We start from the raw sequence: 15,086 nt of genomic DNA, 5'->3' as shown, positions 1-15,086 counted from the left end.
AATTTTTGTGATTTAGTCTGTTAAGCTATGAAAGGAAGATGACAGATTTTACAAATTAGGAAATTAGATTAGCAGGAACTGAGTTTGGGGGGGAAGCAGTATAACATAGTTGCTAAGAGCACAGCTCTTATACCCATCACCCCAAAACTCTGATGCCAATCCCATGAGGATAGGGGTTTTGTCTGTCTGGATTATTGATGCATCCCAAGCACTTTGCAGAGTGCCTCATATATAATAGGTGCTCAGCAAACATGTGGAATGAAGAATATTTGGGTTAATACCTTGGCTCTGCCATGGGACTTGGATTTTACTTGGTACAAGCTGAAGCAGAAGAAGGTGAAATGACTTTCTCAAGGTCAAACAGCCTCGGTTTCTTCATTTGCAAAAGAGGGATAATAATTATATTTCTTATTGATACATTACTGTGTATAACACCATATTAGTTTCAGGTGTACAATATGATGATCAATATATGTATATATTGAGAAATGATCACCACTATATGTCTAGTTGATGTCCATCACCACATTTGGTCACAAATATTTTTTCTTGTGATGAGAACTTCTCAGATCTATTCTCCTAGCACCTTTCAAACATACAATACAGTATTATTAACTGTAGTCACCATACTGTACATTAGTTATCTACTTTACAAGTGGAAATAATAGTATTTATTTCATAGGATTTTATGAGGATTAAATAGATAATACATCTGAATAAACTTAAAATAGCATCTGGAACATAGTAAACATGCCATAAATGTAGCTCTAAATGGGAAGGCAATGAGCGCTTAGCAATTAATGGGTACCAATTAAATTGTACCAAGCACAAGCTGAGATGGATAAACAGATAGGGACATTCAGATGTAGGGTGGAGTATCTGTTATTAAAAACAACACAAAACATATTATATGCTTCCTCAAGCACCCTCCATAGTTCTATAGTGGGCAGGTACCTCCCCCTTACAAAGTGTAGCTGAATATCATTCTGCCGTGGCATGGTGGCCTTTGTGGGAATTGCCTTGTAGGGAGAGAGGAGGCTTCCTCTTGGGGAAAGGGAGAAAAGCAGCCTTCATTGCAGGACAGATTTGTAGCCAAAATCGTAGCTATTTTCATCAATGACGCAATCTCTTTTCATCTTCTTAGTCAATCTTTGAATTAGTTATTATTCTTTTCATGTCACATATGAAGAGAGGGAAGTTCAGTGTAACTTGATCATAGTCACACAAGTCTACATGACTCCAGAATGCATAGCTTTCCTACTGTAAGGTACTAATATGGATACACACTCATCAGCTCTCCCCTAGTCATTCCAAGGGGCGCTGCTGTAGAACAAATGCAAATCTCCGGTCTTCAGCTACATGGTGATCAGCAGCAAAATGATGGTTCCCTCCTCTGAGAAAGACAAGGGGTTTCTATGGCCCACGGTAAGAGGACTGTGTATTCTGATCTTTTCCAAGATCTACACAAAAGATTTCAGATCAATAATGAAACATCAAAATTCAAATCTGGTCTATACTGTAGTTTAATTTTCATCTCATAAGCATTTCTACACTGTTATTGTGAAGAAATCGCAGGTCTGAAATCATCAGGAATACTACTGATACCTCCTATGTAAGAGGAGGAGAGGTGAAGAATTTGACAGCAATTTTTAAAGAATCTGCCATTACTTAGCCTACATAGGTGTATTTCACACCATTTGCAGATGACCAAGGGACCTTGGGAGCACCATGGACTTTCCCCTGGACCTTGCTACCCAGTGATTTCTTTAGCAGTTGAAAAATGACACTGTATTATAAAGACTTCCTTTCCTCTTTAAATAATTATCAGATAAGCAATAGCATTTTACACACGTCCAAAAGCATATATTGGATTTTTCCAAAAACTGTACTATGGAGTTTTACCAATAGACTTGCCTTTTTAGATTCTTTCAATTACTTAACTAGAGTAATACCTGATCCCGCCCACCACAAAAAGTTTGTGATCTACCTTGTAATCTGTAAAGCATATATTTGTATTCTTATTATCATCTGATCTTCTTATAGAATTCTAACTGAAAGTGTTTATAGAGCAGAGCATGGCAGCCATTATGAAGAAAAGTTTTCTGAATCCCCAGAAGAAAAATATTAGCTTCATTATTAATAACTGCCATAGTATAATTTAATTTTTAAAGAAATCATTGAAAGTTGCCCTAATCCCAGACAATATAAAGTGTGACAGTTTATATCTTTAAGGATATTAATTATAAACCAAATGATATAGCTATTTGCTAATTCATGTGTTGCCTCATATACACACAAAAATTTGGCCATTAATATGTAAAACCTTAGCTCCTGTTTGGCTTCTAAATTGATAAATCTTAGCACAAATACTTAATCCATTTCTCCCTGATTGACTAACTCTCAGGATTGATTATTAAGGAATGTCTGAGTATCATGGATGGATTTCTAATGAGCTTTGTGTCTTAATTTCTTCCACATAGTCCTGTTGAAAATGCTACGGGACTATAACCCACTGTGTTCTTTGATATCTCATTATGCACTATCAATAAATGTTTCAAAGTAGAGATATTTTAGCTAGCATAAATATTTTCCAAATAATGTAGGTTAAAGAGCCACATGAATAGGAATGACCAATATATAGTACGTTCTCACAAAAGTGGTCAAAAATTAAATAATTTTCAAAGCTTAAGCAATAGGGCAAGATTTAAATTTTGTTCATGAAATTTGTTTATGAATTCAATGTACAGTCTAAATGAATAAGGAGAAAGGGAAGGATGGTATCATATTTTATCATTTCTCAAATGGAAGGGCATTTTTCCTATAATAAATTGAGAAACATGATTATTTGTTCCTGCCCCACTCCACCAGAAAACCCACTTTTTATGGAAGTTACTTAATCCCACTTAATATGGAAATTTAGGATTTTATTTCAATAATTATTTTATGGAATTTAAATATTTAATTGTGTAATACTATGTTTACTTTATTGTGTGATGGAATTCATTTCCTGTGGGGTTAGTAACTCAACTCAAGGCAAGAAAACCGTAATTAATATGTTCTGGTATCTGTAAAGTACATTCCATACCAAAAGATGTTGGTGGTAAATGTCAAGTCATTTTCAGAAGACAGGAACTGTTAAGCTTTATGCCAGTATAATATCAAGGACAGAAAATGGAAACTGCTCAAATATCTTACCTTTCTCCAGAATGTGTAAATAGGCTTAAGCTCCTTGATTGTAAAACAGAAAATTTGTGGAATGGAGATTATTTGAGTCCTTGTTTCTGCCCTTAGGAACCTAGCAGTGTGGGAGAGAAATGTGTTAGTCTCACAAATAATACAGCAACAACATAACAATATGGTGTTTCTAATACAAATAGAGAGGTAATAATATAATACTCAAATTATGTATTTCTTTTGAATGTAAAAGATAAGCTCAAAGTGTGATGACAGCTCAGTGGGTGGAGAAATCATATTCAGGAAGAGAATGATGAAAGATCTTGACTTTGTCATTAAAAGATTTCAAAAGTCTGCACTGTGGACAGTTGTTCAGCTTGGAGGGAATTGAGGGAAGAGACAGAGACTGGAAAAGAAGAGGACAGGTGATAATGGAACAGGAACAACTAAAACAACCAAAGAGTTTGGCAGGGAATAAATGTGTAAAGTGAGATGATGTGCAGTAAAGCTGGAAAATAAGTTTGGGGTTAATTTATAGTGGGACTTGAATGTCAAGCTAAAGAATTTGATGGATTTTAGTAGGTTAAGAACAAGCCTTTTAAAAATTCTGTGTAGAAGACTGATGCAGTAAGAAATGTGCATTAGGAACCTTATTCTAGTATTGGTGTACAGAATGGCAGAAAATGCTGGAGGTTGGAGAAATATCTGCAGGTTGATGTAGGGTCCTGGCTTATAGTAAAGAGGCTGGAGTTACATTATTGGCAAAGGAAGAAGAAAGAAGAAACATATCTTAATAGCAAGGAGGCTTTTAAGTATATGTGCCCTGGTAACTGACTTGAACATGTGGAGTGAGGAATTTGAGTGACTGGTGATAATTCCAAGACGTCAAGATTCAACTACAGTGGGAGAATGATTATGCTATTATTAAATTCAGTGGAGTTGACAGGAGAAGCAGCTTTGTTAGGTAGGCTGACAGTTTGACTTTGGTTATTGTATTATGGTAGGTTGTAGATAAAAGTCACAAAAGTTTATTTCTTGATCATACTCCATGTCCAGGATAGATTGGTAGGAATGTTCGCCATGAAGTCACTCAGAGCTCCAGCCTGATGGAGGACTCCTCATCAGGAACTGCTGCAGCAGAGGAAAGAGAAAGATTGAAAAATAGAGGCCTTTCACCTACTAGATCATCCTGAAAATGACACACACCACTTCTGCTAATATTTCACTGGCCAGAATTAGTCCCATGACCTCACCTGAATGCAAGAGGGCTGAGACTATAATCTCTTATATGCTCAGGAAAGAGGATATTGGTGAGCACTAATAATGTCTACTACAAATGCACTGAGTGGAAGATGAACCTTTCCATAGCTCTGGGTAGTGTGTATGTGAAAAGGAAAATAGTTGGTAGAAAAAGAATACTTTCTCCTAATTTATATGAAAAACCCATTTTGTACTCAAAGGAGCTTTGGACTCACAGGCTCTTCTAATTTGATCAAAGGATATTCTGCATAATATTGCTAGATAATGATATTCAGGCTTCAGAGAAGTGAGGGCTTCATTGCATAGTGTTCTCTCAAAATGCTCAAGAGAATTTCCAGAACTTTTAAATGTAGTATTACTAAATAAATTCTATGTCTGACTCTGTATTGCAACATGGAAGATAGAGGAATCATTTGTATTTTTAGTTGTTTAGTGAAATATAATTTGTGGCATGCATATTAGTATTTGGAGGCTTAACTCACTTCTAGAGTATTCGAGAGTACCTATGATTTCAGGTATCATAGACACAATGAGAAAGGTTGGGACAAATGTAGTCACCAAAACTTACTGTTGATATTTCCAATTATATCAACTGAGTTTTACTCATTATTTTCACAAGGTAATTATGAAAAATCAGGGAAAGTATTTGGTAAGCCTCATGAGATAAGGCATTCCCAACTTTTATATATTTAGATTCCTACTGGCCTACCAAGAAAATAATACTGAATTTGTTCAAATATTTCTCTTTGTTAATAAATTTAATGATTAAGTTTTAGAACAACTACTATTAATATCTCTCACATCAATATAATGACCTCTTTTCTTCTCCAAAATCTCCCAGTTGGAATAAGTTACATAGCCACCCCAACTACATTTCACTCCTTAGCACCAGAGGTTGTTAGGCTACTGTAACTACACACAATTTTTGTCTTATTTCTGATAATTGTGTGCTACAATATACACCATGCTTGAATGTCATATGCACTCATTAATTTTTTTTAACTCTTGAAAAATAGATTGGGAAGTTGATATAGAAGTGATATGCAATAGAATTTTATTTAAAGTAGACTATTACAGGAAAAATTTAAATAAGTAAGTTTAAGAAATTGTAACTTAATCACATTCAATTTAAAATGTTGCTCAAATCCACTTTGAAAGAAGGGCTGATAGCTGAATATCACAAATAGGAATTTATACATTCATTTATTTATTTCAGCATGCAACTTATGATATAAAATAATTATAAATATCATATCCTGTTTCTATACACTCATACATACACACAACTATAATATGGTAATCTAAGGCACACTTCATAAGGGGAAATTTTAATGTATAAGTCAAGTCAATCAGTCAGATTCCCACTAACATTGAGATCCTTTTTTTTTCTATTTTCTTAAATACAAGTTTAATGCCTCTAGAAATGGCACAAAAAACACAATAGCACTTCATCTGAGTCATTGCTACTTCCAAAGGTAACTAACTCATGGTCAGGGGAAAGCAGATACTCCTGTATGAATCAGACAGAGGGAAATTTTATATTTCATGTCCAATTCAACAGCTTCCTCCAAGAAAAGTATATCATATACATGTAACATCTGCCAGAAATATCCAATTAGTTTAACAAACAAAATAAGTTACCATACAGTATATATTTTCCACAAGTCTGTGGTCTTTTAATTGAATGATTAATAGGAACACAAGTTGCTTTTGCAATACCCTGCATCAAAATATGACTGAAATTTGCTGAAAGCCATTTGAACAGAATGAAGGGCATGTATGTTTAATAAAAGCTCATCAGTGATAACACACAATGAAACCCTCATACACAATTGCTTTTATACTTTTTAAATAACCTCTAGTACTAGCAAGTACAACAAAGAATATAATTTCAAAAAATATTTTGACTGAGTCAGGAGCAAAAATTAATTAATTTTTTAAATAGCATTTTATCTCATTTCATAAATCTAATGCAAAAAGGATTTGCTTAACAAGGTCCTTATAATTGCTGTTTTTTAATGTTCTTAACTTTACTCTCAGCTATTTACAATTTACCAAGTTTCCAAACACCATTTCCTCTTTTGTTTTCAAACTCATGTCATAAAGATATAAGCAAAATCATGATTTTTAAATGTTTTCAAAATAAAAATCGATGGCAAGAACATTTTTAAAGACATTGACTTTTTTTATTATGGGATCTTAATTAGGATTAAATTTAAAACAATTATTATCATGACAATTTATATGTACTGGCAATAAACATGAAACATAAAAATTCATCTTCATGCTAATGTTAAATTACACAGAAAGTCACTAGGATATTTATACATGAAACAGTAAGAACTGTAGAGATACATTGACCTCTAATGGGGTAAGTAATTCAATGGTCCCCTGTTTAAAATCTCAGCTGTGTTCCTCTTGCCATATGTATTGGATCCCACATTGGTAGGTGAGAGAATGGCACCAAGATTGTTGCCGGAACGAACTAAGAAATTTGCCAGGCGTTGAGTCACACATGTGGCAGTGTTGCATTTCCGCTTTTCCATCTGGTGACTGGTGACATAAAACAAATGTGGAAAGTCAGAGCCTTAGACTCAGGATTGGATACACCTATAGGACAACAAATATCTCATATTGATGAAAACTAAAGGAAACATTTTCATGTAAGTAACTCAACGTTTTGGTTTGGAAAAGTCTGGATGACCGAGATTTTTTGACACCTTGAAGATGCCACAGAAGCAATTTTTGACCTAGGATGTCATGTAACAAAACATCCATTATAGTCAATGTTGAATTTTTCAGTATGATCCTTTGAAACTTTGGCATATATTCCAGATAGTAATAATAATAAAAAAACATGTCTTTGTCTTACATTCTTCTAAATCTTTTTTTTTATTCTTCTAAATCTTGATGAATCTAGTTCCCAATATATCAAAAGGATTTAGAATATAAAATTTATAGGTAATCTGGAATATGTGGAATTAAATGTATATGTATTTATTTTCCACATCTTTCCAATGAAAATTAAGCAGTGTAAAATATTTTTGTTAAGTTACCTGAAATCGCTAAATCAGGGGTGTTAAGAGAGAAATGTCAGGTACCATTAAGGTTCAAGGGGAGTCAAATTTATCACTGGTTCATGCACTCTCACTGTTGTAGAGTGGGAGTTCTGTTACTCTAAGGATAAATATATGAGCATTACTATCTTTCTGCCACCTACTTGGTTCCTTTTAACAATTTTAATGATAGGACTATGGTGAATATTAAAAACAAAAGACTTTTATGTTAATAGTATTAATATCCACTGCATTCTTTCAGCAACCTGGAACAATTGCATAATAATATTCCAGGTAAGTCAGAAACTATAACTGTGGTTAAGTAATTCATTTGAACGTTAAATGTTGTGTCTATATACAGAATTTATTTATGTCAACTGTATATTTTTGTACCACTCTTTGTTCCAGTATGCTCTCAAAATGGTATTGGAAATGGATACAGAGTGATAACATGCTTCCCTTTTTTTGCACATGATTAGGAAAGCCAGGGAAATGTTTTAGTTTTCAGTTCTATGGAAATCGAAATATTAGTAAAACTTAGGATAAGTGTAAATTGGGAAAGAGATATAGATATGAAGCTATGTTCAGAAACAAGTGGTTATACATAATTTGGGGCAAAATGCGATAGATTTGATCTCAATGTGTTTACTTTGAAGAATACTTCGTTATCTGTATCTCTCTGTAGAGATAGCCTAAGAGTAAGTGTTTTTAAATCTCTCGTGAATCTTTAGGGTTTTATGCTCATATTTTCTTCCAAATACAGAAAATTCTTACGGCATCAGATACTGGTCCTGTTGAGTATAGTGTATGCTAACAAACCTATTCTTCAGGCAAAGGAAACCCAAGTTGGGACCTAATTACCTGGTCTAATATGTCAGTATTAGTCACGTTTTTTTTTCAATTATTTCTTTTTGCATGTGTAGTAAGCATGGCCAACGTACATTTCCAAAGAATTATTTAATGCTTTTTAAGAATTAAACCAATAATTCATAAATCATTTAATTCTAAAAGAGAATAAACTTTTTTTGAAAAAAGCAGAAATTAGAATTTGACTGAAACACTTCAAAATAATAAATTTAAAGCAATAAAGGAAATAATGGGTCAAACTGGGAAAGTTCAAAGTGATATCTGTCCCAAGATATGTTTGGCAAATGCCTGGAGCAGAGTGGAAACTAATCTATCTGCTAAATGTCTGCGTGGTACTTTGATAATTGGTCTCAAGGTCTGTAACAGGACTTAAAATTATTCCAACTAAAATGACATCTTATTTGAGTAGCTAGAAGAGCCATCATTCCACTTTAAAGAAATATTAAGAGCTTCTATGTTGATTTCTTTCATTATTATGAAACTGCTTTCCCAAACAAGACTTTTCATATAAATATAGCATCAGTATGTACAAGATTCTTTCCCAAACTATCATTAAGATAGAAAAAGATGGCTGAAATGGTTAGTAAAAGGCTTCACACCCCTACCTGCAGGCATTTTTTCCCTCTTTAACTACTTGGGCAGACAAGGCCTACTCTAGTAACAGACGCTAGTTCAAACCTATTGACCACTTACACATATGCACAAATTCCTAACTTTAAGAGTTTAAACAGTGATGACTACAGACTGAAGAATCACTCTTATATTGTCTCTCTTTAAAAACATCTCAGGTCAAGGGTTTTTAAAGATTTATTTATTTTATTTTAGACAGGGAGAGAGAGAGCATGGGTGGGAGGGGCAGAGGGAGAGGAAGAGAGAATCTCAAGCAGAATATGCGCTGAGGACCAAGCCTCTTGAGGGGCTTGATCTCATGACCTTGAGATCACAACCTGAGCGAAAACCAAGAGCTGGATGTTTAACCCGCTTTGCCAACCCAGGCGCCACTCAAGGATTTTTTAAAACAGTGTTAAACTGTATCCCTGCTCCAGTTCTCAATATGCATTTGTGGAAGTAATTATACAGCTGGTTAACCTCTGCTTATCTGCTAGGCAGATATTTACTGAGTGTTTAAAAGTTGGTGGGCAAGTGTGTGATCCTTTTGCCTCAGTCAAGAGTATACAATATTTTTTGATATGGCTTATAAAGGCAGTTTAATCTTAATCTCATCTCATACAGGTATGGAAGTTAAAAAAGATCTCAAATGAGATGATTCAATTTTATAAGAAAAATGACATGGATAAATCTATATCAGCTTTGTCTTTTAAAAGTGTATGATTTAAGTCATGTTCTACATAGGCTTTCTCAGCTTTTTATGAGATTTATAGAATATTACATGGTTGAACAGCTCAGGATGACAAATTCTCCCCCCTTAAAAAAAATGACCAGATATACTGATTTCTGGAAATTCATTAAAGAGTAATTTAGAGAATGCCTTGGAAGCATTTCTAATAAAAATTCAAATTAAGAGATTGTGAGACTAACATGAAAATAACTTGAAAATAAATAATGTTATATACTATTTTATTTATGAGTGAAGTTCACCTCATAATAAACTCATATCTGTAAAGACATACTGGATAAATGTGTTTATCAAATGTCTATATCTAATGAAAGAAAAAATCAAAATATAGAAAGAAATGCTAGGTATTACTGCTAATTTTCCTGTTTTTCTATTGTTCTGCTGGTTTACCAGAAACTTCATGTCAGTTTCACTTATTTTTACCCACAAAAATCCAATTGAAAATTAGAGTCAATTCTGAGAAGAACATCCTGTAAATTCGATAAGCCTGAAAGGACAAAGGAAATCTGATGATCCCTGCTATTTATTACATGTGGGTGCTGTCAAACTTTTTATATATCACCACAGACTGCCACCTCAACAAAAAACACCTCAAAGGAAAATAGACAAGATGCTAATAATTCTATGAGAAAAGTTTTAATATGACATGAAACAAAATATTTTCAAAAGTAACCTTAATACTCCTTGGTCTTAAAGAGTGTGTAAGTTCAGTCCTACAAGACTATAAGAGGTCAAACTGATTTAGGCACAAACAAATCCTCAACTATATTGTTTATGACATATGCATGAATTTGGACTTGAAAATCTTTTAAATAAATGGAGAATTACAGTTCTTTCCCCACAGTCCTTTCCTCTTGAAAGTTGTAATTACTGCTAACATTTTCACCTGATGGAGTTTTTAGACTTCCTTAAAAATACCACTTAAATGACATGACACCTTTCAAAATAAGCCTTCTTAGGAAACCCTGATGCACATGCTACCTATTGAAAACATTTTTAAGAAGTATACATTTACATTTAGAGCAGCTCAGAAGTAAACTCATGAAGAACATATTTTTTAATAATTCTATTTCATTAATAGAACAGTTAGCAATATAGAAAGAACCCCCTACGAGCAAATGGCTTTTAAACTAGTTCTTAAAAATTTTAATTTGCTCCCTGATTATTTCTACATATTTCAATTTCCAGGCAGAGATATAATAGTTTTGGATATTGACAGAGCCCTCTGAGGGAAAAAAAATGTAAATATACAATAAAATCCCACCTGATATAGAATATATGTTTTAATTTTCTCTAGTTTATTTGAGAATCAGGTTAATATAGTGGAAATTACTACCCTTTGGTTTTCCTGCTTTGTGTTCTGATTTTGCCCCTCTAGGTTCCAAGAGCATATTTCTTGACAAAACTGGAACTATCTGTTTCTGTCTGTCAGAAGTTCTGTCAGAAAGATGCATCTATTGGCATAAGGGCTGTTAATTATATAGCAGTTTTTAATTCTAATTTTCCCAAATTTTACAAAAGAAACAGGATTTTTAAGATACTAACCTTTTAATGGGAGTAGCTTTCAGATGGTTTAATGCAACCGAGAGTACAATGAGAACTATCGGCAGCTTCAGGAGGCACATTGCTTCTCAAATTTTCTAAAAAGAATAATTCAGCATTGAAATCAAGAAATTTTTTATAGCTTTGTTTGATGGACTTTGAGACTAGAACCTACTGTAAAAAAATCTCTTTTTAAACACAATCTCCAAAGATAGTAATTTTATTGATATAGTCCCTTGATACTGCTCAAACAATTTTCAAATATTTTCAAAATTTTCACTTTCCCAATTTCCTTCTCTAAACAATCTGGAAAGTTGATATTATAGCACTTTATCCCTTTAGCCTTTCTTTGAAATAAGCCATATATTTAATCCTAAATCTGCTCTTCCCTAAACAAATAATATTTTCCCATAAACAGAAAACTCTTTACCTTTTAATGTTTCAGTGTCAGCAATATCAGAGAATGCCTCTAATGGTAAGAAAGCTTCATGGACAATCCCAAGCTTGCATCCAATGGAATATTTTTCCCCCTTTTGCTAATGAGTAATCCAGCTCTTATATACCCTTCACACCTTTCCCAGCTCTGACATCAGGCAGCTCAGAGAGACTGTCATTAATTTCCATCCATATAGATAGAAAGTGCCTCATAGACAGCAGAAGCAGATGGGTCATTATTACATTAACACATCAATAAATACTAACATAGCAGATACAGAGTGTCTTTGTGCAGTTAATGGTGTGTCACACACAGCAGAAGTTTGAATTTTCCATTTTTGTAAAATACAAGTGTGGATTTTCAAAGATTAAGCAGTATGCTCTAGTAAGGGATTGATAAAAGGAAGTGATTAAGGATAACAAATGTGTTTATATGCAAAGAGTGAAGCCAAGGACATTGAAGAATCTAATGAGGAAGCTAAAGCCAAATGACCTCAATGGCTTAATTCCATGAACATTTAGTAGTAGATTAAACTATGAGGGTAAGGTAGATAAAAAAAGACACTAAAAAAAGAGAGAGAGATAGAGAGAAATCAAATGCTATTTATAATGAAGTGGGGGATGGAAGATTAAAGGCAGTAAAATAATAATTTTCAACCCCAAATTCATTTGTCAACATTTAAATAGATACATATATGTGTGAATAAGAAATTTTTGCTTTTTCTATTATTGTATAGAAACATTGCAATTATTTCGAAAGAATAAATTTAATTTGTTACTCTTTATTTTCTCCATATTGTTATTTTTTCTTGTATTTCTAAGTTATATTTAAATTAATATTCTGTGTTATGACAATTTAATGTAATAAATATCCTTGAGAAACTAAAAATGGAATGACCATATGATCCAGCAATCTCACTTCTGGGTATATAACCAAAGAAAACAAAATCATTATCTTGAAGAGATATCTGTACTCACATGTTCATCGCAGCATATTCACAATAACCACTGTAGGGAAACAACCTAAGTACCTGTTGAAAGATGAATAAAGAAAATATTATTTTTTAGAGAGATAGAATATGATACAAAAATGCCTATATTCAATGCCTGAACTATACACAATATATGCATATTTGCTTATAAAAATGGAAAACATGAAAATAGTAATAGTGTATAGCTGATTTTTATGTAAACATTTTTTGTTGTTGTTGCTACATAGTTTTAAAACTATCTTGGGGACTTCCGGGAAAGACGCTGGAGTAAGAGAATCCTAAACTCACCTCATTCCATGGATACAACTACATAACACCCACATCAGTGTAAATAACCCAGAAAAGGACCTGAAGACTGGCAGAATAGACTCTCCACCACTGAACATAAAGAAGAGGCCACATCAAAAATGGTAGGAAGGGCGGAGACTCGGTCAGGAACTAAGCTGACCCATGGGACTGTCCCCAGAAGGGAGGACTCTGCAAGCACCCAGAAGGGAGAGGAACAGACCCCCACACCAGGCACCATAGGCAAGGAGACCCACTCAGGGAAGACAAATCCCCATAATACTTGGCTTTGAACACCAGAGGAGCTTAACAACATCAGTTTTTACAGTCAGCAGGGCTTATCTCCTGGAACTTTCAAAATCAGCTGGTTGGCTCTGGGAGAGCTAGAGTGTGATAGGAAACTGAGTCCCTGCCTTTAAAGAGACAGCATAACAGTCCCACTGAGATATAACATAGAAGCAGTAGTTTGACAAATGCCTGCAGTATATGCGAAGGAAAGATTAAAAAGATTTTTAAAGCAGCAAGAGAAAAGAAAACAGTTACATGCAAGAAAAACCCCATAAGGCTCTCAGTTAATTTTTCAGCAGAAACATTGCTGTTCAGAAGGGATTGGCATGATATATTAAAAATGCTGAAAGGAAAAAACCTGGAGCCAAGAATACTCTACCCAGCAAGGCCATCATTTAGAATGGAAGGAGAGCTAAAGAATTCCCCAAACAAAAGTTAAAGGAATTTATCACCACTAAACCAGACTTACAAGAAACGCTAAAGGGGATTCTTTGGGTGGAAAGGAAAGACCATAAGTAGGAGTAAGAAAAGTCAGAAGCACAAAAAGCATCAATAACTATAAAAATCAGTCAAGGTCGTCACAAAAGAAAAAGATGTAATGTATGATACTATGTACCTAAAATATGGGGTGGGGGAAAGAAAAGTAAAACTTTAGTGCTTTTAGAATGTGTTCGAACTTAAGTGACCATCAATGTAATATAGACTGTTATATGCATAAGATGTTATATATAAATCAAATGGCAATGACAAATTTAAAAAAGGTAATAAATATCCAAAAAAACAAATAAAAGGAACCCAATTATATTACTAAAGAAAGCCAGCAAAACATGAGAGACAAGAGCAAGAGAAAAAAGGAACAGAGAACTACAAAAACAGTCATAAAAGAAGTCATAAAATAGCAATAGATCCATAGCTATCAATAATTACCTTGAATATAAATGGAGTGAACCCTCCAATCTAAAGGGTGACAGAATGGATAAAAAAAGCAAGACCCATCTTTATGCTGCCTACAAGAGACTAATTTCAGACCTAAAGACACATGCAGGTTGAAAGTGAAGGGATAGTAAAACATTTATCACGCAAATGGAAGTGAAAAAGGAAGCCAGGGAAACAATACTTATATTAGACAAAATAGACTTCAAAACAAATACTGTAACAAGAGACAAAGGACACTAAATAATCATAAAGTGTACAGTCCAAAAAGAAGTTATAATAATTGTAAATATTTATGCACCCAACATGGGAACACCAAAATGCATAAAGCAGCTATTAACAAACATAAAGGAAGCAATTGATGGTGATACAATGAGAGTAGGGGACTTTAACACCCCACTTACATCAATGAATAGATCATCCAAACAAAAAATCAAAACAAGTAAACAGGGGCTTTAAATGACATATTGGACCAGATGTATATAACAGTTATATTTGGAACATTCCATACTAGAACAGTCGAATACCATTCTTTTCAAGTGAACTTGGAACATTCTCTAGAATAGATCACATGTTAGGCCACAAAACAAATCTCAACAAATTCAAAAAGATTGAACTCATATCATGCATTTTTCTGACCACAAGACTGTAAAACTAGAAATCAAGCACAAGAAAAAACTCTGGAAAGAACACAAATACATGGAAGTTAAATAACATGCTAATCAACAATGAATGGGTCAACTGAGAAATTGAAGAGGAAATCAGAAAATAAATGGAGTCATATGAAAATGAAAATACAACAGACCAAAATCTTTTGGTGCAGCCAAAGTTATTCTAACAGGGAAGTTTATAGCAATATAGGCCTATCTCAAGAAGCAAGAAAAATATCAAATAAAT

The 15,086-nt window shown here is 33.7% G+C and overlaps 2 protein-coding genes across 4 annotated transcripts in view; one reads left to right on the top strand and one right to left on the bottom strand.

The window, feature by feature from the left end:
- Positions 1 to 15,086, top strand: part of SLCO1A2 (solute carrier organic anion transporter family member 1A2) — a 99,816-nt gene that overhangs the window by 1,129 nt on the left and 83,601 nt on the right. The window lies entirely within an intron of this gene.
- Positions 6,637 to 15,086, bottom strand: part of IAPP (islet amyloid polypeptide) — a 41,310-nt gene continuing 32,860 nt past the window's right edge. The window contains exons 9-11 of the mRNA XM_026502315.4: positions 12,670 to 12,722; positions 11,260 to 11,354; positions 6,637 to 6,987 (exon numbers count right to left, since the gene is read on the bottom strand). Coding sequence (XP_026358100.1) covers positions 6,798 to 6,987; positions 11,260 to 11,339 — 270 coding nt within the window. The 5' untranslated portion in view covers positions 11,340 to 11,354; positions 12,670 to 12,722 and the 3' untranslated portion in view covers positions 6,637 to 6,797. The remainder of the gene's footprint in view (positions 6,988 to 11,259; positions 11,355 to 12,669; positions 12,723 to 15,086) is intronic.

Source organism: Ursus arctos, unplaced genomic scaffold (genome assembly GCF_023065955.2).
Source record: "Ursus arctos isolate Adak ecotype North America unplaced genomic scaffold, UrsArc2.0 scaffold_26, whole genome shotgun sequence".
In the NCBI taxonomy this organism is placed as follows: domain Eukaryota; kingdom Metazoa; phylum Chordata; class Mammalia; order Carnivora; family Ursidae; genus Ursus; species Ursus arctos.
This window is presented reverse-complemented; position numbering and strand designations above follow the sequence as displayed.